The 23,679-nt window shown below is 41.9% G+C and overlaps 1 protein-coding gene across 1 annotated transcript in view; it reads left to right on the forward strand.

The window, feature by feature from the left end:
- The first annotated feature begins 485 nt into the window (after positions 1-485).
- Positions 486-23,679, forward strand: part of clmpb (CXADR like membrane protein b) — a 71,755-nt gene continuing 48,561 nt past the window's right edge. The window contains exon 1 of the mRNA XM_020649422.3: positions 486-953. Coding sequence (XP_020505078.1) covers positions 905-953 — 49 coding nt within the window. The 5' untranslated portion in view covers positions 486-904. The remainder of the gene's footprint in view (positions 954-23,679) is intronic.

Consider the following 23,679-nt stretch of genomic DNA (forward strand, 5'->3'; position numbering starts at 1 on the left):
GAATGGGGCCTTATAAGGTTGCCTTGCCTTGATTTCTTATAGTTAAATGTTGTTCGTAAATGAAAATAATTGCAAGGTCTAATTGTCAATCATTCTGCTTTTTTTCATTTCTGGATTCACAGAAGTGTTATTCATGTCAATAAATGGAAATTACCTGTCTTCAGATTACTTAGTTAGTTCAACTAACAGTCAAAAATAATATGATCAAAATATATGATCACTATTTTTTTTTTTTAAATCAGCAAATATTTGGAAACAAAAACGTCTTGAATGAATGATTAATTCATGTGTAGTTGTGCAGTTCTGTATTTTCCTTAATCAGCATAATCGTTAAAGCCCACTGTGGAATTCATACACAGGAATCGTGACACCTTTCAAGAGGACTCACATCCTCTCTTTGAGTCTTTTTAGAGTTTGTTGCAGATCGCTCAGGCTGTGAAAGAGAACTTCAGACTCTAGAGGTCTCCATCCTTCAGCATCCCCTCATCATCCACCTATTCTCCCTCCTCCTCCTTCTCCTCCTCCTCCTCCTCCTCCTCTCTGGCATTTTGTGCAGCGGAGGAGGAAAGGAGGAGTGACTACTGAGGAGGAGACAGAGGGGACCCTGAGACAACACGTCCCAAGCCAGAGCCAGACAGTCAGGGAACTTTGATTTGACGCCAAGTAGCCTGCGTTGAACGTGACGATGAAGAGACAGAGCCACGTTTCTTCTTCCTGGGAGGCTTAGATATGTCGGACGCGTGCAACATATGATGTCCTTGGACTCATGCGTTCAATGAAGATTTGTTTTTCTGTGATTTCGCTCCTCAAGCCGCTGATGGTGCCGCTTCGTTGTGCCTGCACTTAGGTCAGCCGAATGAATCTGAAGGCAGTCTGAGCGCATTGTTTCCAGCTCCGTTTGCTTATGGGATTTCCAGCCGTGATGTCTGCAATATTTCGCTCTTTGTTTCTGGGTAAGTCACTTCCCTTCTCCTTTATGAGATAATTTATTCATTTAAAGAAAGCTGCGGAGTGTGTTTTGTCTGGCGATGTGTACATTGATGTCTGTCGTTTTTTATCTCCTTATTGTTTAAACCCACCTCAACACATCTGGCAAATAATTTCAGCCAACAATGATGTCAGAATGGATGAATTTATTTCATTTAATTTCAGCCTCTATACACACCCTCGTACCGAAGTGTGCGCAAAAAAAGATTGCTATTTAAATATTTACGTTTCTATGCGTACAGGTCCGTCTCAAATTTGCAAACCATAGACTGCTCTTCTTGGGGGAGCTTTATTATTATAAGGGGCGAAATTAAAGGCTTTAAAAGTTCCCCCGACCCCTCCCTTTAAATCATCTGTCTAGATTTGTTGACCCTGTATCCGCATTTATTTACACTAAGCATAATCTTTCAAAAACAGGCCTTCTGCCGGTAAACAAATATGTAGGAAAAAAAACACCTTATACAGTCACCACAAAGATTCAATATTCCCTGTAAGCTTTTTCTTGTGTGTTTGGCCACTTTTTTTAAATGGTATTTTAGAGTTTTGTAGATGCTTAGATTTCTTTGGCTGCATCGTGTTTTTTTTTCCCAGACTGGACTTGAAAAGGTTAATTGAAAATGTTTGTTTCCAGTGCTCATTAATGGAAGCTTTGATGCTGCTTAAATCAATACTGGTTGTACAACTACATTTCTCCAGTATAGTACTTAGTTCCTGGAGGAGACGTTAGGTTGAGAGCTTATGATGGGATTGTTAAATTCCACTGCGACTTCACCAACAGGAACTTTCTGTAGCACTGCAAGACAGTGTGTAAAAAACAACTTCTAGTTAAGAGGTTTCACACTCCCCTCTGCTGTCTCATAACCTGCAGTGGAATTTCCCTAGCTGGCTGTATAGCTGGGGATTAAGATGCATTTTCCTAATAGTAGTTATAGTCCGACATGACTCAGAAAAAGGGACTCTAGGTATGAAAAAAGTTTGGAAACCCCTGAGTTAAAAGGAAGAGTGTTTGAAAGTGGCCATATGAGGAATATTGCACCAGAGAGCTGGCGGCTCGCCTGCTTTTGGTTGGAGTCCAATAGTCGTGCTCTGGTCTACATGAGGCTCGCTGTTCATGGGCGAGCGGTCTGGAAAGAATCAAAGGGCTCGATCACTCATGTTGAATTTTTCATTCCCTTACTTTGGACATCCAGCTGGTTTTATTTGCTTCTATGTGATATGGGTTGTGCTATCAGCCTGAAAATGTGTTAAGAGTTTGTTTTCGCCTCCCATTATTCAGTTACATTAATACTGATGCAACCCCTCAGGAGGGGACCCTGCACCTTTACTCTGTGCACTCTGGGAGAGGCTCCGGTCCCCTGTGAACCCTGAAGAAGATAAGCAGTATGAAAAATTGATGGAGGGAGATGTGGACCTGCATACATGCTGACTTGTTAAGGCTTACATTGGTCAGCCAGTGAACTCCCAGTATGTGGTCACTGACCCTTTAGCGCTTTAACTAAAGGAGCTGACTCTGCAGAGGACGCTGCACACCAACACTTCTGCTGGTTTTTGCCATCAGCTTTGTATTGAGAATGTTGTGTTACCTGGTCCATACTGATAAATATGATGGTGAGGATTTATAATTATAATCATGTTCATGATTTTAAAAACAAAACCTTAGTTGACAAATCTGAACCAGATTAGACAAGGTTATATATCACAAGCTGAATTGCAATTACTTGTTTTATTCCTTAATACAAATACAGAAATAGTGGCTCACTTTTCTTAAAATAACCATCAGCCTGAGTCTCGTGTAAAACGACTTGTTGTTGCCATAGTGACATTTCCCCTTCCCCTCTCATGTCACAAAATATGACTATATAAACCATTTGTGCAACTGAAAGGATATCAAAAAGGATGAATGTCCAGTGCACTAGCAAACCTGGATTAAGCGTCTCTCATGCAAAAAACAAAAACAAAAATTCTGCATGTCAGCCAAAAAAGCATTTTTTTCCCCCTGACCAGCAAGATATGCAGCTCCTCAGGCTGCTCTGCTGTGGAAGCCTGAAGGACATTCCCCCCCCCCCCCTAAAGTTATAGCCCTGTTTTAATTCAAGATCAACACCATGGCCAAGTAAAGAGAGGAGGTGGCTGTTTTATTATAAAAGAATCAATAGTCATTAATAGGGGCTCATTTCCTTTTTATTTGGCTTTGGTCTCGCAAGTCCTGAGACATCCTTAATTTAATATCAGTGTGAGATGTAATATCCACTGTTCACATTACAGATAAGTAGCGCAATTAATTGCCACTGAGAGTTCTTTAGCTCCCCTCTGTACCTTCTGCCGATACCAAGTAAGACACAGAACAAGGTCAAAGCTAACTCAGGAACAGAGTGGGAGATTCAGGTAAAGAGGAGACTTCCTGATGGATTGCCTATCTGTCCTTGCTCCAGGATTAAATGACTCTGAATGAAGGAATTTGAAAATGACTGTCCAAGAAGTAATAACAGAGTGTAAGCCACTAGACAGTATTATAATTGAAAAGAATGAGCAGCTTTTGTTTAAGATCCAAACCTCGGCAGCCTCATTTCACATGAGTATGAGCATCGAGCTATGAGACAATGCTACATGAGTGATCGTGGGAGTTCATTTACTCTAAACATCAGTGTGTGAACTGATGCCTGTGTTCTCACACGCATGCATACATTTGTATATCGGGGAAGAGATTTCGCCCATGCATGCATGCTAGTATTAGATGTAGATAAAGAGAGCAGTGGCTCCAAACAGAAATTCTGTCCCCATTCTATATTTAGCATGTCTGCCGGGGTAGGCAGAGGATCTCTGAAATGTGAAGATGACAGGAGCCTCCTGAGCCAGAGGTTATGAAGTGACATCTTGATGTGTTTGCGCCTGAATCACACTCCCACACACACACCCAGTCAGACTTCTGACATTCCTACAAAACCCAGAGACATTTGGATATTTGACGTTTAGTTACCATACATTAAGGCATCCTTTTTGGCTCGCATTATTCTTAAGCCTTACTATTGCAGCGTCCCCTATGTATGTTCTCAGCTTTGAAAGTATTTGTTTTTTCGCAAGCATGGGAAGAATTTGGCAAGGTCTGCATGGTTTGTGGAACGGGAACTTGCAAGATATTTCACATTCTGTCAGTTAGGTGTGGAGTCATGCAAAGTGAGTGAACCTTCATCTCATGTTGGAAAAACGGAAACCTTTGAATGACAACAGAATCTCTCTTTAAACTGGCTTGTACAATGAAATTAGAGGATAGACATGATGCATACAACGCTTGCAGGTATTTTCATACACAACACTGAGCAGACAGATTCTGTAAACCTCCATAATACATGATGCAGCATCCTATAGATATTGCTCCGAGCTGTAGGATATAGAGTACAATCACAATGCAACGGAAAAATACCAAATAGCTAGCAGCACATTGCTCAATATAGCTGAATGACTTCCCTTCTACCTACAATGTCAGCGATTTGACATGCAGAACAAAAGTGTAAACAGACTTCCATCACAACAGAGGATTGTATTACTCAAAGCAGAAATGGCAAATCTGAATTTCTCGGCAAGGGCAGAACAGTCTGGAATACAAAACCTCGACCGAGGGTGACTGAAGATGCCTACAGATGAGAACAGAGGTCCAGCCGTCCTCAAAACAATTGACCCATATCATTAACAAGCACTGATTTGCCTCCCAAGCACTTTCCGTGCTGGTGTGATCGGCCTTTGAATGACACCGTGCCTCCCTGAATAACCAGCCATCCTTTTTTTTTTTTTTCTATCACTGAGGGATTCTTCATGTTTCATTGATTGTTTTGCTTTTAGTCAGAAGGTTTTTTCTTTTCTGTCACAGCAGGCTGAATGCCTTGTTCGAATGAAGGTGGTTGTAGTCTACCTGCTTTGTACTGTAAGTGCTTTTATTCCTACTTGTGGAAGGTCAAGACAGGTTGTATTTTTATAGCAGCCAAAGACATCTGAGGTAAACCTAAAGGTCACGCTGGTGTAGTCTGCCCTGAATTCCTGTTTTGCTCAATCTTTCTTTGTTTAAGATCTGTGTCCTCTTTCTCATGTCTCTCTGTGATTTCCAAACAAATCTAAACATTATCCAGTACGGGGCCTTCTATCATTTCTTCTTGTAAATACCAGGCACATGCCTATCGACAGGCCTCGACAGGGTTTGTGTAGTGTTCCTGACCTATAAACCCTTCCCCCCTTTTCATCCGTCACTGGGAATAATGAGTGCCAGATTATTTTGGAACGTATGAACAGGAACTGCCTATTTCACTTTACTGCTAATCTTTGACAGATGTTTTAGAGAGGCTCACATCCACACTGACTGGAGCCACATGCTCAAACTCCTCACAACCTGACACTGCACTGGGGTACTGTACTTAGTTTGTGCTCAACAAAATGAAAGGAATATATTCTGTTAAAGTTAAATTACATACACATGTCAAGCTAAGTCCGTAGTGTAGTGGTTAGTGTGTGCGTCCCATGTGAGGAGGCCATGGTCCTCCAGGCAGGCGGCCCAGGGTTCAATTCTGACCTGTGGCTTCTTCATTCCCCACTCTCTCTCTCTCTCTCTGATTTCTGACTCTATCCACAGTTCTGTCTCTCTGATAAAGGCAGAGAGACAGGACAAAAAAAAATCTTCAAAACAAATATAAAAGAAGAATTGAATGAGACTGGACAAACAGATTGACACGAGTGGTTACAGGTAGTGTGGTCGTCAAGACCACTGTAAATGAGACCAAGACATACCTGAGACCAAATGCTCTGAGACCAAGAGCAAGGCAAAGCGAGGCAGAGACAAACCAAGAACATAAATATCACTTAAAAATCATCATCTTGTCTGCAGTGGGCGTGTCTCTCACTTAGTCTGTAACACTGGGAAGGTTGCGGCCGTAACTTGGGGGGGTGGGGGGTTTTAGAAAGGGGCGTTTCCCTTATCACAGTAATGACGTGGGGAAAAAAAGCCTGTCAGTGTTGGTCTTGATTTAAAATCCAGAGTCCGCCCGGTCTGAGACCGAGACAAGATTAAGTAAAAATACATTTGATTCCGAGACAAAATCGAGACCAAGACAGATTTCGAGTTCTACGGGAGGGTCATCTCTTTGTAAACAATGCTTATTTACTATAGTTTAACTCTCAGATAAAAAGATTGCTCTCAGTTTAATTGGTTCTAAAATGTTTTTAAAAAATGACAACATATTGCTTTTTTGTCAGGCTATCCCTCTGAGCTATAATATGTTACAGTATACAGTACAGGATGTAACATGTACAGAGCTTTAAGGTGATTAAATATTGTTGATTTTCATTGCTCTTTTGTCATTTCCTGTTTTTGAAAATTCCAAACTGTCACTGTGATCATATATACAAGGATTTGTAGCTTTTTACTGCTGTTTATATAATTGCAAGTTGAATATTTTAAGTTTGACTGCTGGTCAGATTATTATGGACCCAACCATTGGCCCAGGGGAAATTGTAGCCTATGAATAAGTGTATACATAAATACATTTAAGAACCTAGTTATAAAACCAAATGAAAGTAATTTAATTATAAAAACAATTCTTTTTTTTGCAGCCTTGCAAATTGTTTGTCTTTACAGATTGCTATTTAGTATTGATCAAATAGCCTCTAGATCTTTGTTTTGGCATTTAGGTAGTTAAACTAATGTAATCACAGCAACATGAAAAATAGGTAAGGCCTATGTGTCACTTTGTTTTATGAGGTTAGCACAAGGCAGCAAAGACAACAGCAGTCATCTTACAAGATAACCCCCTTTTGTTTTGAAACACTTGTCTTCCTCTGGTCCACTCACCAAGTGACCTAAGCAGATATTGATTAACCATGTCATTGAAATGGTTAACTGAATTGTGGCTAAATGGGTTCAGCATTAGCATTATAGCATCATGGCTATAAATACTCCTGATCTTGAATACCTTAACAATAAGCACAAATCCATTATAGAGTTAATACGTTATTTAAGATCAGCTTTCCATAGACTAAAAGGAGACCTCTAAAACCTTGGTTAGTTATGACACTGTAATGTTGCATTGCCCCCGAGCTTACTGTTATCTCTGAAGCCAAAGCAGCTTCCTCCAAAGGGAGGATGTCTGCCTAACTTGCAGTGGCGAATAACCATGAAAGTCAATGGAGCAAGTGCAATTATAGCTTTCTATTTTCTCAGAAAATGTGACTCGATTTGTAGCTTGTGTGCATACATATTTTCATCAAGGTCTAGGATTGTTTTATGGACGCAGTGAATAGATCAAAGAATGAGCAAAGCGGTGAGATAAATGTTGATGTTGTCGGCGAGGTGGAGCATGGAATTGTCTCCCATTGATTCATCCCACTAAAGGTCTGTTCTGATATTAATTCTATGCAGCTATTGACATTGCAGAAAATGGGATTCCATCCATCTCCACCAGAGTGCTCTTCGGCTTCAAAGGCATGAGGTGATCAAAATTCATACATCTTAAAAAAAATACCATTTAGAATGATGTGTTTATCAGTGATGGGGGGGGGGGGGGGGCTGAGATGCTATCTCAGCGCTCCCTGCTCTTAGCTCTCAGTGCTTTCTGCCATATTGAAAACTGCCTGTGCAAAATAAAACTGTCAGGCTTGTCTTCTCCAAGCAGAACATGCTTTTGATCTGTGTTTCCTGTCCCTGAAACCAGGTATATCTGTGTTTTCTGTGCAGCTGTGCGTTCCAACTGTGCAGGAAAATAAACAGCTCGAAAAACCAAAATCCCTATTGCTGGGGTGTCTTTCACTTGCAAGCCGCTTAGCATAGTACTTACATCAATGACACACAAAGGAGGTAAGAAGCAAACTATTGATAAAACATTTATACCCAATGAGCTTCACAGGAGTGACATTGGCGATGTTATTTAGCGGTCATGCGCGTATGTCTCTTTAAGGATTCCCTCTGTCACCTTCGAGCTTGTGAGCATGTCAGGAGGTAAACAAAGAAAGATCATTTAATGTAAATGATATGCATTGTTATGCATTTCTTTTGTCTTTTTTGTCCTTAATTTGTCACTTTCCTGTCTTTTTCTTCCTTTTCCTTGTATAATGCTTTACTTCCTTCTTTTGCTTTCCCGCCTTTGAGATTCGGTGCCCCACCCATTTCCCTACCTGTGTCTGATTACACACAGTTTTCTGTCTTTGTCTTCACATGTATATTCAGCCAGTCTGTTTTTTAACCCTGGCTTTATGTGCGGGTATTTCCTTGTGGACGTTGCTGTTTTGCTTCTTTATATTTTGTTGTCTTCTTCCCCTGGACTCATCACAATGTAAGCCTTTATTTCTTCCCTTTATGTTGCTATAAATCATGCAGCGAATGCTTTATGTAGTGCAGCTTATATTATTCTCTTACTTCAGCAGAGAGGGCCTTGGTCGAACAGTTTGATGGTTTTACCAATGGGCAAGGCTGGACTTTGCAGGTCTGTCATTTTTAGTGAGTGGTATATTGTACAAATAACTGATCATTCTTTGCTGGCACTTACAGTGGCCATGGGGTGCACTTGTTTGGACCCTAACATGTGTGGTGCCTCATTTCATGGTGTTTTTTATTGATCATCATGTCCTAATATCAAACTGGACATTCAACCGATATCACACTGCTGAGATGAGAATACAGCTCTCAGCTAGACTTTGGCCATTCAAGGTCCTCCCCATCAATCTGAAAGCAAAGGATTTTTCATGCAGACAGGAAGAATTGTGCATTTATTTCATGTATCCCGAGGTGGTGGCAGTGCACAAAAAAAATGACCTTTCTTTCACTCTACATGGCATTCAGCTGTAATTCAATTCCCAGAATTGATTGCAGATGAAGAAAAGCAACTTGCACTGCACCCAACAAAGGCGAGCCAGGGCCATTTTTTTCTCCTTCTCTGTTCTCCTGCTTTTCCAAATTGGGAGCTGACTGAATGAACAGGAGGAAATGTTGCAAGTCGCTCTATTTAGATGCCCGCTGTTCCTTTCAATTTGAAGCAGTTTATTAGCCCGGCAAGCAGGACACTCCATTAGGTGTTTTGAAAGCGCATGCTCCATTGTCTCACTCCATTTCCTCTTTTGCTTGCCAGCCTTCCCTAAAGCTTTAGTGGCTTTAATCAGCAGAGGCCCTTCTGCCCTTTAAACATTTATCTTCAGCCGCTTTTGGTCGTCACCATGCAGCCCTGGAAAGACCTCAAGATGGATGATGCTTGGAAGGGAGGGGATTTGGTGGCCATTGATTAGAGTAGTGGAAGACAAAGCGGTTACCTGCACAACACCTGAACACCATCTGGAGGATCCCCTTCACTCTTTCAGTGCATGAAAGCTGAAGTCAGGACTCAGCCATCTGTCCAATTAAGATCTGTGCTGAGTGTAGAGAAAGATAAAAAAGTTGATCATGCAGAAACTTTAAATAGTGAGCGTATTATTTTTATTGGGTGTAAGAAACCCTTTAAAACTCTAAGACATATGCAATTCTGCAGATGAATCCTTCATGGAGATGAAACCCTAGCTCATCGAAACCTCGCCTCATGTAATCTCCATTCATTAGGAACTGTGAAATGCTCTTACTCAGGTCTAGTCTTGGTTCGCTGGGCCTGTTCTCTTGCACTGGATGTTGTGTGATGGATGGTTTAATTATCCAACCACAATGCACATCCATTTGGTCTTTCATAGCAGAGAGATAAAAAAAAAAAAAAACATTGTAAACTGAATACCATTGATCAACTGCTAGATTGTCCACAAATTAAGTATGTAATGGGCTGATTGCACTACAGCTGTAACCGCCATATTTCAAATGACTGAGACAGGGGGGCTCTATCAGGCAGAAAGGTTGAGAAGTTTGTTTCCACAGGAGATAATGTCACCCAGGCTTTTGGTCAAACTAAGCAGTGTGGAAAAAGCTTATTTTTTTCCTTCCCTCTTCCTCCCACTTCTTTCCCCCTTTTCCAGGCAAAGTGGTGCAGAACAGATGGCACCACCACCTTTGTTTTTTCCGACTCGTTAGACTTGACTTGTTGATGAAATGGAGCCTTTACGCTATACTGCTCATGCAGATGCGTAGCAGTATATTTTTTTAAATGTAGCCTCTGTCTTAAAGTGCCCGCCAGCAAGGCTGTTTTAAACCCCAACGTGAAGTATCTACAATAAGGATGTTATGTATCCTGCAGGATGCTATATTGAGAAAGATTTCTCCATGAGCAAGAGAGCAGCGCTGGCTTTGCATGCACTTATGGTGAACATGGAGCATATTTCTTCTTGTTACTGCAGGATAAACACTCATAATAATTCTCAAGTACTTTCTGCAGCTGTAGGTTAGTGGTGCTCATGAGGTCGTGTATGCTCTCTGCAGTAATGGAGTGCACCTCAGAGACTCAGCAAATTGATGCCAACAACTTTCCAATCATATCTCCCAGGCCGGCATCTGTCCTCCATTTGTTTCAGCCATCTTGTTTAGCCTGGCCCATCATGCAATTTCTCTGACTCTTCTCAACTAATTCTCTAGATCACCACATCTGTACTGCAGAGACTTTAGAGGCTTTAGGAGTTCATTCAAAATGCCTCTCATGGTTTGGCATTGTTGTCCACACTGTCAAACTTTGACTGACATTGTCTTATTGTGGTTCTTGAGTTAGGAGGCTCTTCAGTGTGTGAACAGTGCAGCAGTGAATGTAAACCAGGCTTTACTGTGAAAATGATTAAACATGAGGGTTTTTTTTTTTTTGCACGTCATGTTTTCTTTCAGCAGCAGACATAATTTTATTTTGTGTGTCTTTCTTCAAGAGGGAAATCAAGAGTGTTAGCATTTGGCTTGATTTGCTGTCTGGGGTCCAAAGACGCTGCTGCGGAGGAGGAAATAGCGGAGTTTGCAAATTCAAGCTCTTAAAATAATTAAAGTTGGCATGATGACTGCTTTCTCAACTGGTCTAAGCTTAAAAAAAGACAGCTTTAGGAGTTACCACACAGCAACAGCAAGCTGAGATAAACTGTGAAATAAGGAATGATAAAGTTAGTAATAGGCAGATAAGATTAAATCACATTCTGTCACTGAGGAGTGAAATGAAGCTTTTGGCAACTGACCCATCATACGAAAAAAGCAAACATTTTTTGAGAGATGCTGTTTACTCTATTAACCTTTCCTCTCGGTTGCACTCATGACATTGAACAATGTGGAAGAGGCGGACTCCGCGCTGGCCCTTTTGCTAATGAGGCAATTAAGTCTATGCTGCCTTGGTTGAGCAAGGGGCAGGGAGAGCAAGGCAAGTCATCTGCTGTCTCAGCAAACACCAAGCATCTTAGCCACGTTGCTGCAGTCAGAATGCATAACAAGCTCAGCTTTGTTGTAGTCACCGCCCCATTCGTTGTGGTCCTGCCTCGTCAGTGCGACCCTTTTTGCGCAGCTGGAGATCACAGGCAGCATCAGGCCGCATCTCTCCATGTGCACTGAGTCACAACAAATGGCAATGGAAGAAAAACAGTGAAATAAAAATAATGTTTGTGCTCCACTTGTTAGCTTTTATCAAGCCAAGGTGGGCAGAGATGGTGGAACATGGCCCCAACCATGTGAGAAAAATTGAAATAACACAGCAGTGCACATAGCATTGTTAAGACATGAAGAGGACTACTCACTGCATTACATGATCCATTCCACAACACACACTGAGAGACACTGTTTCTAATCCATCAGAAAGCCCAAAGAACATTGAGGAAATAAATGAACTAACAGAAAGATTACATTCAGAATGACATTCCATCAGATTCTGTTTCCTTCAGTCTGTTTCATTTATCAGCCTCAGAGTGTCCTGTTGACTCGAGTATTTACAGTGTTTCCTCGTGTTATGAGTTATTCATGCAGCTAAAAGAGCTCTCGCTGGCCGACAGACTGAGAGGATGTTGGTTTTACTGAAGGTCAGTAAAAAAAAAAAATGGCATACACTAGGGCTGCAGATTTACTGTACAATAGAAGTGGAGTAAAGATGTAGCTCTGATCCTGCCGTCTCAGAAGACCTGTGAGAGCGACGACTCTCCCTTTTTCACCTGTTTATTGAGAAGTGGAAGACTGTACACAACATGTGTGGCAGAGAGATAGGAAGAAAAATAGGAATATACTAGCATGCACATGTAAGATGATTGAGTGGCTGCAGATGTGTGATTTCATGCCTGATTTTATCATCACAATTCCCTCTCTGATCTATGTCTGAGGGATGGTATGGAATTGTAGCTTTGCTCAAGCGCTTTAAAGATGATGTTATTGCTGTAAAATATGCTGATGCACCCATGAAAAAAAAAATCCTTTTTACCCAATTAAAAGAGTATGACAACAATTATGATGATTTCCCCTGTTAGCATAGTGACTGGATGCTATGAGCAGCTGCTGTGTCCTACAAAAAAGGGCTTGCATTAGGGCCTAAGTTAATGTGTTTAAGGGATGCACAATTCTAACGAGCGATAAAGGAAGGCTTACGGCTGCTCAGAAGGGATTAGGGGACATAGTAGTCTGTCTTAAAGCTCAGGCTTAACCATCATACTCTCTCTCTTTTTCTTTTTTTTCACACCTCCATCGCTCCTCACTGGTAATGAATCGCCAGTGTTTCTTGACACAACGCATGAGATGGAACGTCTCACTCGGTGGGGAATGACGACGGCTGCTCATTAGCTGGGGAAAGGTGTACCGAGCCAGAAAGAGGAGATGTCCGGACAGATTTGCTTGAAATCAATGCCTGTCTTCTCGAAGCTTCCTCGAGGTAGATGTGGTTGCAGCAAGTTCATCAGATTCTTAGCAGCTTATAGGAAAAGGGCTGCGTAAGTCTTACAGACACATGTTTAAAGTATACAGTTTGAAGCAAAAGGAATTAAGTAAGTACTATGGGTCCATTTAGCATGAAAAGTCCGGCCTCTTGAGCAGCTTTCACTGTTCACTTTAACATATCTGCCTCTGCCACGTGACCGGATCAATATTAAGAGATTACCTCTGCTCGGTGGGAGACACGGATACCTCTGAAGTGGCAGGATTGGAGAATGACAGAGCTGATGGTTTTCAGTTACAGGATACTAAAGATGCATCGTGGCAAGGGCGCCAGCAAAAGTGCACAGTGAGCAAAAAAGGGGCCGCCACCGGCTACTGACCATGTGTGTTTGCTGATGGCTAAAAGCACTGACACTGGACAGGACAGGAGACATGTCGTTACAGACAAATCCTGAATAACACAGAAAGCACAAACATGACATATTTTCAGTCCTCTTCATCTCATAACTGACTTTGTCCTCTGGCTTTACATAACATGAGACTGCCGTCACAAAAGCTCTGTCAAAAAAAAAGCATGTCGTTTTCATTCAATATTAGAGGTACAAGACAAAATGAAGATTCCCTTATACTTCAGTTATATTGAAAATATGGACTATAGTATCAGAGTATGATTGGCTGTGGTAATAAAATGTGCAATATATCTATTTATTCAAAGAGCCATTGTAACCATTAAACAGTGAAATATCATTGCGTAAGAATGTCATGTTGCTATGCTAGTAACTGTTTTATACAGTTAGTTGCTTCAAGCCTTGGAAGGATGATATAACAAACCTTTGGCTCTGTATTTACACCAATTCTGTTCTTTGGTTCAAGCTGAAAGCCCTCTTTAGAAGATAGATAGATGTGGATGCAGTTGTTTTTCTAAAGCAAAGTCAATAATGTAGTCACTTCGTTTATCTGGAGAACACTTTAATTGACATGCAAAGTTAGCAATGTTTTGTTGTATGGTATATTTGTTGCATTTAGGGTCTGCGAGGCAATCACGACGCCGACGCAACAGCATATTTTTGATTATTAATGGAAGTTACAAGTTCGAGCAACGCCCATTCTGGCGTCTCCTTCACTTACCCCCTTCACTTCTCCATTATCCTCTACTCAAGCAAGACAATCTACATATATAATCACCTTCTGCAGATGATTTCATGAAAAGCTAGAGGCGGTGGGGGGGAGAACAGACATTCACCATGTCCTGTCCTGTGGGTTGACATTATGGTATTATTGCACACATTATCATTCAAATAGCCAGCAGAACACAAGCCCTCATTATTTTACAAAAGGATTTTTTTTTTCCCACCAGAAAGTGTTTCCACTTTTGTTTATATTTGGCCTGTGACAGTGTGCTGTATATGTTATCTAAGGGGGGGGTACAAATACATTTTATTTATTTTGCAGACCCTGTATTGCCATTGTTTGCTCTACATGGCATCAATAAAAGTATGAATGATGTTTCCCTACACTGACCAGTGAGGTCATTAATCCTAATATTTAGACTGTAGCCACCATGCACTCCCGGCTGCGGCTCGACTATAAGTAATCATAGCCATACACCCCTGCGTATTGTGCTGCAGGAAAAACACTACACGCGAAGAAGCTGAGTCCATCAATCTAAGAGGCCCCGACATATTTTCTCCAACCCCAATGTCGGAGGATTTCTTACATGGCACCCTTCCCCCCACCCAGAGGGAATATGTTTATCAGCCCTTCCTCTTACTGTCCTGTCTCTTCCCCAATCCCCTCTCCCCCTCTTATGAGACGAGGGGTCAGGGGCGGATTCAGAGGACGTGTGTAGAGCTTTCTGCCGCAGGGTCGTGATGGATGGCCACTCAGCTATACATGCCGTGCTCGCCAGAGGACAGCCACATTTCTCCTTCAGTGCCGGCCACATAGACCTGCATCTGCATGAGGACAGCCACAGGATGATGCGCTGTGCAGGGTCGAGTAGGAGTATCTGATTAGGTGTAATAGAATTATAGTAATCGGATTCCCAAAAAGATGACATCTGTAATCTGTTGTATTTACTGTAAATATGCAGTAATCACATCAGTTAGCTCATGATGCCTCAGAGATAATGCATTGCCTTGTACAACAGTGGAATCTAAATATGTGGAATTCCTTTTGATGTTGCAGACTTGTACAGTAAAATGAACCCTATTTAACTAAAAGCTTTTATTGAAGTGTGGCGTAAATTAAGTATTTTAGCAGCATTACTGGTTACAATTTTCTGCAGGTAATCAGCACTTTAAGTAATGGCATTTGAGTATAATCCTCCTAACCCTGATGACTGCTGTTGCAGTGAATGGTAGGCTGGCTGGATGATATGTTGAGGTGGAGCATTAGCAAGAGGATGACCCCAAGGGGCCTTATTGGAGGCGACTGCTCGGTCATCGAAGGAATAAACGCTGCTTTTGGGTCAGAGAGAGAGAGAGAGAATCTGTCTTTGATCCTGTGGTATTAGCCTGGGCTGCAGCCATAATGAAGCCTGTGCTGTTTGCTGTGTGTGGTTGTGCGTGTCACTGAAAACTCCTGTAAATATCTGCATCTGGAGTGTTTATATCTCGGTGATTAATTATAACTCATGTGGACACAAATAAATCACTCAAAGCGTTTGTGCACATGCATGTGTTAGTGAATGTGCGTATCCCCAGATGGCCTTGTGTGAGTGTATTTGTAGTGTGTGTTTATTGTGTGCACACCAGGAGTGTGTATCCCCAGATACCTTCGGGTGAACATATTGCAAGGTATGCATTGTCATCCTGTGAGTGTACTAGGCAGATATATTTCCCTGACTTTGAGTGCATGTTTGTGTTTGTGTGCGAGTGTGTGTGTGCGAGTGTGTGTACCTACAAAGTGATGAAGCAGGAGAGGCTGCTTGGCGACTCATCCATCATTTTCCCCCCCTGGCCCGCGCTGCCCTCAGAGGAGCGCTGTGCTGTCACAGTGACATTGGGCTCATTTTGGTCTAGAAAAATGGTGCATCCACCCACAGCGTCACCACCGCCGCCACCACCGCCACCACCGCCCCGCCTAGCTCCCTCCAGCCAACCAGCCAGCTTTAGACGCCACAGTAACAATCCCTCTAATAGTCTCAGACTTCCTCCCCCCAGCCCGACAGCTTTACACACTGTATCCACAGGGACAGATTGCTAATCATAGCCAGCGCTCTTTTGAAGGGGGCCCTCTTTTGTCTGCTGTCGTTAAGCGGAGCTCTTCAGGTGGATTGTCACCTTCTCACCCCCCCCCCCCCCCCCCCCGCTAGATAACCTTGGACAGGGTGGAGGAGGAAGGGAGGCAGATGAGCGATAGAAGGGGAGAGGTGAGACCACTCTCTAAGCACCCCCGCGGTGTCTCTGCCCCATCTTGCATCTCTCTGGTAATGTACAGGGTGAGTCAGCATGAGCAACTGCAGTATAGCCCAGTCGATGTGTTTAGGCTCGCCTCTGAATAGACAAAGCCAGCGCCGTGCCTCACAATGCGCTGCAGCTGCTGCTCCGTGACTCAACCCGAGTGTACGTGTGCTCGTGCCCTCCAACTCTGTACGCAAATTTTTGCCTGTGCAGGACTACACATGCACACAAACTTTCTGCTGCTGCTGAGAGTGAAAGGTGTCATGGTCAAAGGGGCATTTTTTCACAATCTAGCAAGAGCCAACAGAATGAAAAAGAGGAAAACTGATGAGTGAGAAAATTGGATGCTGGATGAATTTCTTTAGTTCCCCATCCATGTGTGGCTGCTGCAAAGAAGCAGCTCTGGTGCATGTCACAATGCCACTTTGTCTTGCACGTTAAGCTAGAAAGAAGAAAAAGTAGAAACCTGTGCATGCGTCTGTGTTTTATTTGTGTGACTAATAGTGCAGAGTTTGTTTTGCAGGTAGGCCCTTCTCTAAGCACACAATGCTCTAGGGACAACTAACACATGGCTAGGATAAACAGCCATCCTAAACAATTACATTAGTTCATACTTATACACACAGAGACGTGTGCTGCATGTTCAACACAAACACAACAAAAAGACAGACTGGTATAGTGCAGACACAGATAAGCAAAGAAATACATGCAGACATAACTCAAGCACCAGCTCCTGTTACGTAACTGCAGTCACCACATTTTAGTGTCATTCCTCCCAAAACGGCACCTTGTTGTTAAGGGAGAAGGGGGGGATGAGACACAAACAGAAGCAGAACGTAGATAAAAAACTGAGGGAGGGAGGCATAAAGTGAAAGAACAGAGGGAGCCTGGGAGAGCACAATAAGAGCACAATGAGGAGGGAAAAGAGGAGTTGAGGGATTGCAGCATGTTTGCCCCCGTTGCCATCATCCATGTGTCTGCAGCAGGAACAGTTTGTTGATCAGTCATGCTGCTGAATACGCACACACACACAAACAACAACACAAAGGGAATGTATATGCACAAATCTACCGACACAGATAGGCGCACACACAGCTTTGCCTCAATAAGCCTCCTATCATAGATAACCTCTCCAGCTGACAATAGCAACAATAACATAAATCCTGATCCCAACAACAACAACAACAACAGCATTGGGCAGCCGAGTCCTTCACAGACCGATGTCAGCATATTCTCCCCCTCGCTGTCTCTTTTACAAAAACTTTTATTTTTTATTCTAAAAGGATCAGCTTCCTGATTTCCAAGAACCAGTTAAGACATGCCAGACAGGTGGCCCATTGATCCGCCTGTTCTGTCACTGGAGATCAATTGTCATCTGTCCTCTTTCTATTGGAGATCTTGTTTCCTCCATTTGCCTTTAGCAGCACGCCTTGTAACCTCAAATCCCCACCCGATCTAACCTTTCCCATATTTCAGGCTGAAGGCCAATCCTTGTTATTAATTTGCATGACCTTGTTGAGTCTAATGTCCTATTGAGCTGCTGCACTGTCTTCCACATGTATTGTCTTTCATACAGCCCTGAGAATAACTCCCTTCCTGTACAGCAGATCAATAATGTTGCATGGGCAGTAAGAAATATTACGCCATTTTGCCATTTTGCCATTATTGCATGAATTGTGTAAAATATATACTAGCTAGGCTGGAATCAATAACCCTGATGTAAATGAAAACTCTGCCCTTCCTGTTTCAGTGATGGTATTGTGGTTTCTACTGTATGTACATTTAGAAATGCTTCATACGCATTTCTATGTGATGAAGCCTTCCTGATGGAATTTTACTAAGTTTGGTTACAAATAGCACTCAGTTTTCATTTAATATCCCAGTCGAGCATCATGATGCTCCATAGGACTCTTATCACAGCCTCTCACCATGAAGGCATTACTGTATAGCAAGTTTCAATCATTCTGTCACGGGAGAACTATAATCTTTTTTCTTCTGCATGGCATATGTCCTTCCACTTCTAACTAATCCTTATTATGCCTCAGAAGTGAAGGTCATTGTCAAAGCCGAGGGGTGATTAAGTTAATCCACTTGTTTTCTGAATCCGATTTACCTCATTTTCTAAACTGGGGAACAATGTTCCGGCACAAAGACATCAAGATGATACGCATTAAGGAGGAGGGCCCCTACACTGGAGAGGCTTCTATTATCTGTCTACATCATCTGCATCCTATTCTTGCTTCCCAGTCCCATCAGCAGATTTCTAATGACTGCATTCAAAGCTATCGCTGGTACATGGGAGAGTGAGAGTGAAAGTGAGTATAGTGCACACGAGTTAACAAGAAGCATGATCTCTCTGATTCATGAATTGATCTATGCTGCTGCAGTATAAGCCACTAGCAGCGGAACGCGCAGCGCCCTGGTGAGCAGGAGCCCCGTGCTGCGGCCGGCCGGTCTCACTGAGTTACGCAGTGCAGTAGCATACAGTTGACTTCATTAGCGGGTCCCTCCCTTCTCGGGGATGGATTATTTACTACTGCACCTAGCACGGACAGATGCACAAATCTCTCTAGTACAATATCTGTGGAGCAAGTACAAATAAGTGTGCATAGGTTGGGGGGGACGCGTCTGTTGTGTGTGTGTGTGTGTGTGTGTGTGTGTGTGTGTGTGTGTGTGTGTGTGTGTGTGTGTGTGTGTGTGTGTGTGTGTGTGTGTGTGTGTGTGTGTGTGTGTGTGTGAGTGTCAGAGGATAACCTTTTCCTTTCTCTACAGCAAGACAGGCTGAAGCTACAATAAATCCTGATTTTTGGCATTTATTTAGTTCATGCAAATAAAGTTTTAAATTGCATCCATGTGCAAATGAGTGATCATATGTGCATGTGTGCATTTTGAACTGTTATTCTGCATGTGAGCTCACAAACTGGAAAAAAAAAACAGGCCATGCATGCACATTTTCACATCCATGCTAATGTCTTGTTGCGTTTGTACGTCATGCCAGTCTGCATTTATGAATATTTGTGTATGGATTTATTAATGTGAGTGCCTTTCAGTACATTATATAACCATTAGCTTCTCCCTGTCCAGTCTGATCAATCTCTTGTGGCATGTGAGTGATACAGAACACACATACTCTATAGAGACAATTTGGCACTCAAGCATTTTCTTTTTTTTCACTTCCTCCTACTTAATTTCTATGACATCCAGCAAAGATAAGCATGTATATGTATGAGGAAATGTCAAAGCTTTTATTGTAACCCCTTGTTTCCTGATGCAGACATGGTCCTATGGCGTGATCAGCCAATGACAGAAAAAGTTGTGATTTCTTCCTGTTATAGTTCCCATAGTGTGAGAAAAAACAGTAGGGATGTAGACTCTTAAGTTTTTCTTTAAATGTTTTTAAACCCTAACAAAGTTTTCCAAGACATCCAATGGGCTAGAAATGTTGGTCCAATTTTAACCCTTTCCACTGCTAGCACCAAGAGAATTTCTTTATCTCTTTGTTATACTCTCTCTTTCGTTTGTACTGTACATAAAGATGGTACGCACAAACACTGCTAACCCATTGATAATCTAAATGTTGCAAGTTATCAGACTCTCAGTCATGAAACATCAAGTGATTAATGAACCAACTGCATATGTTTTGGACAAACACCTAGCTAGCACTTCAGCTAACAGATCATCAGTTTGTCAAACAATATTTGGAACAAATGTAATACCACAGGGAATTGTTACAATCAAGTTTTTTTCCCATTTATTAATTGCTTTGTTTGTCCACCAAGCAGGCCAAACCTGAAAAAGCTGTTGCTGTGATTTTTTTTCTTAAATTCTGATTAAAAATAATTCTGAGTACGTACTTTTTTTGGCATTTGCATGAATGAAAAAGCTAATTCAATTATTGGCTTTTAAGATGTTTTTCAAATATTATCTGTTGATCATTTCAGATCATAACTTCACTCGTAGGTTGAAGTTATGATCAACCAGTAAAATTGCTCAGACAAACTATTGAACTGATTAACAATGGTTAACATAGAACAGGATCAAACGCTAAAGTATGCCAGATAAAACCATTGGGTAAAAAAACTGGTACATCAACATTGAGTCCAAAAATAGCTTTCAACAAGCAAAAGATCAATGCTGAATGATACATAGGAAGCCATTACTGTATGAGTGATGGAGTGGTTGGAGGACATAATTAACCAATGCATTATGGACAGTATGTTTCTAAGTGAATGTAACCTTCAAATATAAACCATGTACCAAAACTCTGCCTAAAGCTCAAGGCTGCTGTGGAGCTTTGGTTTTGTTGCAGCCTGCTACAATAAAGTGTTTCACAAGCATGAGACAAGAGCGGCTAGAAAAAGATGACCAGGCAGAGGGAGAGAGAGAGAGAGAAAATGTAGAATAAAAAGAAGAGCAGTGAAATGTGGGGCAGACAAATAAACAGACACTGAGTTTAAAAAAAAGAATCTTAAATGAAAACAATTACAGATGTTTAACAGTGTAAGCAGATCATGTTGTGAAGTTCTCAATCAGTCATAACAAACAGGCCTTATGCACAATTCAAAACCCATGGAGCCTCGCCATCACTCCTCAAGTAGAGCTTGTAATCATCTAGGGGCATCTTCTGTGCACACCTAGTGTGTGTGTGTGTGTGTGTGTGTGTGTGTGTGTGTGTGTGTGTGTGTGTGTGTGTGTGTGTGTGTGTGTTGTGTGAGAACCCCCACAGCTTTTTAAATGAAGGTGTGACCGAGTCAGAATGAGATCCCTCCATAGCCCAAACAAACACTATAATAGGCAATTCAAACGCAGACTCTATTATTTTTCTCTGACTGGTGTGCTGCTTTGTCGTGTCACGCTGGCGTTTTTTATCAGCTCTGTTTACTCAGAAACACCCACGTTCATGTTTTCTACCAGAAGATTTGAATCATTGCGTTCCCCTCCCTTCACTTCAGTGTCTATGTACAATTTTTTTTTTAAGTTTTGGTCACATAACACAAAACCAGGGTGCTTCAAAGTGAAGTAATTACATAATAGCTCATATTTAAAGAAGAAGAAAAAAAGATCATATTGTCTGAGAGGAGAGTTGCCTTTCAGGTCTTTTTTTTCAGCCTTTAATGTGGGAGAAGTGCTCAAATTCCGCATCAGGCAGAGGTTTTTTATAATGCACTTACATTAGTAATAGTCTATTTAAAGCTATAAAAGAATAGACGGTTATTCTTGAGAGAGAGAGAGATCTGAAAAAAATGTTGGAAATTAACTTCTTAGCGAGTTTGGGGAGTTTGGGGAGCAGCCTGTAAGTGACTCTTAATTTTTGTTGAACAAAGGGAAAGAACCTAAGACTGCCGAGCTCATTTATTTAAATCCCTGAGGGGGGATAGAGTACAAATTATATAGGAATAAGTAAGGTTTACCCATTTAGTTCTTCAACTGCATCAGCCATAGTGTGTTTATTTTGGACTCGTTCAAAGGGTAAGAAACGTAGCCCTTTTGCTTTTTTTGAGCTTCTGCAGCTTGTATGCTCTTTTATCTTCTTTGTTATTCTCCGGCTCTTATCCAGAAGCCCATTTCTGATGCTGTTCAGTTTCTAGTGGGTTTTTTTTGTAGCTGGACTCTGAGGGAGCAAACTTTAAAGTATTCCCCTTTACCCAGTAACTGGATTTTTTTTTTGTTTCTCCTCTGCAGCTTGCCACCCAGGGTCTCTGCGTGTCTGCTTCATTTGGCAGAGGCAACTCTGCTAAACAAACCCTTTCAACTCGGGGCTGACTTAGGCTCATTTAGACAAGAGAGCAGAGGGAATAATCAATCCTTAGATGCACCAATCTAAATATTTTATCACCTCAGATGCTGCTAGATGGCTGAGTCTGAAGCAGGAACGAGGGAACTCAAGCTGAACTACAGTTTCTCCCCTAAAAAAATCCCCATGGCTGCTTCCACCATGATTGAGATGGAAATTAATTATTACAGAGCATTTCATTAGGAGGAAAAAAAAGTATATGCAAGGGGGAAATTTAATCGCAGCCAATATTCTCAATTTATTGTTTTCTGGATGATTGTTTGTGATGATGAAGCAAAGCTGGTAGTGGCCAGTGTGGGAGCCGATCCTTATCACTCCCTTTCTCATGCCTTTTTTACCAGATGGAGCTCTTGGTGGCAATTTCTAAGCTGCAGCAGCGTAAAGCAAGAAGCACGACACACTGATGAAAGAAGGCCTTAATGGTTTAAAGTGTTAAACCTTGTCTCCCCACTCATTCTTATGGGCTATTAGAGTTTATGTTAATTAGATTGTTTAACAGCTTAGCCGACCTCTTTTGGTCTCTATAATATGTTCTTCCTTGAATCCTGCTGCAGACAAACCGTCACAGGTGCTTTAACCAGGGATGCATGGGAGCTTTTTTTTTTTTTTTTGAAGCAGCAGTCTCTTTGATATTAAACACTTAGATTTTACTTATGTTGTGTTTATAATGCCAGTTGTTAACCCTTCCACTCTATGCACATAAAAGTGCATCTGTCCAGGAGCCTGGCTATCCAGCTACATCAGTCTCTGCCGTGAGACTCGGCTTGTCCCTACAAATTATCTCTTTCCTCACCCTGGGAGCTGGAGCGCAATGATCCATTTGACTAAGAGAGACACCTCCCCCATTACTCTCAGACTGCGCTTGGCGCCCCTCGCACGGCCTGGCTGGTCACAGTCAGGACAGGGTGGAACTCATCCGCGTGGAGGAAGCAGTGTTTAAGCACATTAAGGCACACTGAATGGATAAAGGTGCTACATTTGAGCCTCTACACCTGCACCCTAATCAGCCAAGACACCATTTACAAAAGCTCGGTTTACAAAAGCCATTGCATCAGTGGTATGTCGGGGAAAATTAGTAAAGGTATACAAATATATGACAGCAAAGCCTAAGACCCGGGCATGACTGATTATAAGATGATTTAGTGAGTGAATAGCGGTTTTGACTCCCTGAGAGAGCCATTGAAGACCTGCCTCAGAGAGTAACAGAGTGTGGTTTATGCTGTTTCATCCTTGCCTATCTCCTGAAGAAAGGATGGCGACAGCGAGTCTGTCCTGCTCAAGATGTGTACCGTAACTTACTGAGAGGACAGGCAGAGATCAGAGAAACTGAAATCAATAAAACACCATTTCCCACAATAACTCCTTCCTTTGTTTACTCTCTGAGTCCTTAACAGCATCCTATGGAAAAAAACATTTTTTCTGCAATGAAACAGTTTCTTCAGCATTCATAAGGTTGTCACATGAGGCCCTCGGGGTGCATCGGGCCTTGCTTTACATATTTGTCACTTTTTTTTTTTACTTAGGTTATCCTGAAGCTTCTGATTCTGACACATCTGCTTCACTTCCTCTGCACCCGTGCTAATTTGCTATAGTCACAGTAAAAATGTTGATGGTCAGCAAATGGAAGAGGAGATAGGAATCACTTGATGACAGCAGGTGCAAATCATATGCATGCAATCAACAGGTTTAATGTGTATTTTATTTACAGGCACTAGTGTTAATCACTTCCTGTGCTT

The sequence above is a fragment of the Labrus bergylta genome, chromosome 11 (genome assembly GCF_963930695.1).
Source record: "Labrus bergylta chromosome 11, fLabBer1.1, whole genome shotgun sequence".
NCBI lineage: Eukaryota > Metazoa > Chordata > Actinopteri > Labriformes > Labridae > Labrus > Labrus bergylta.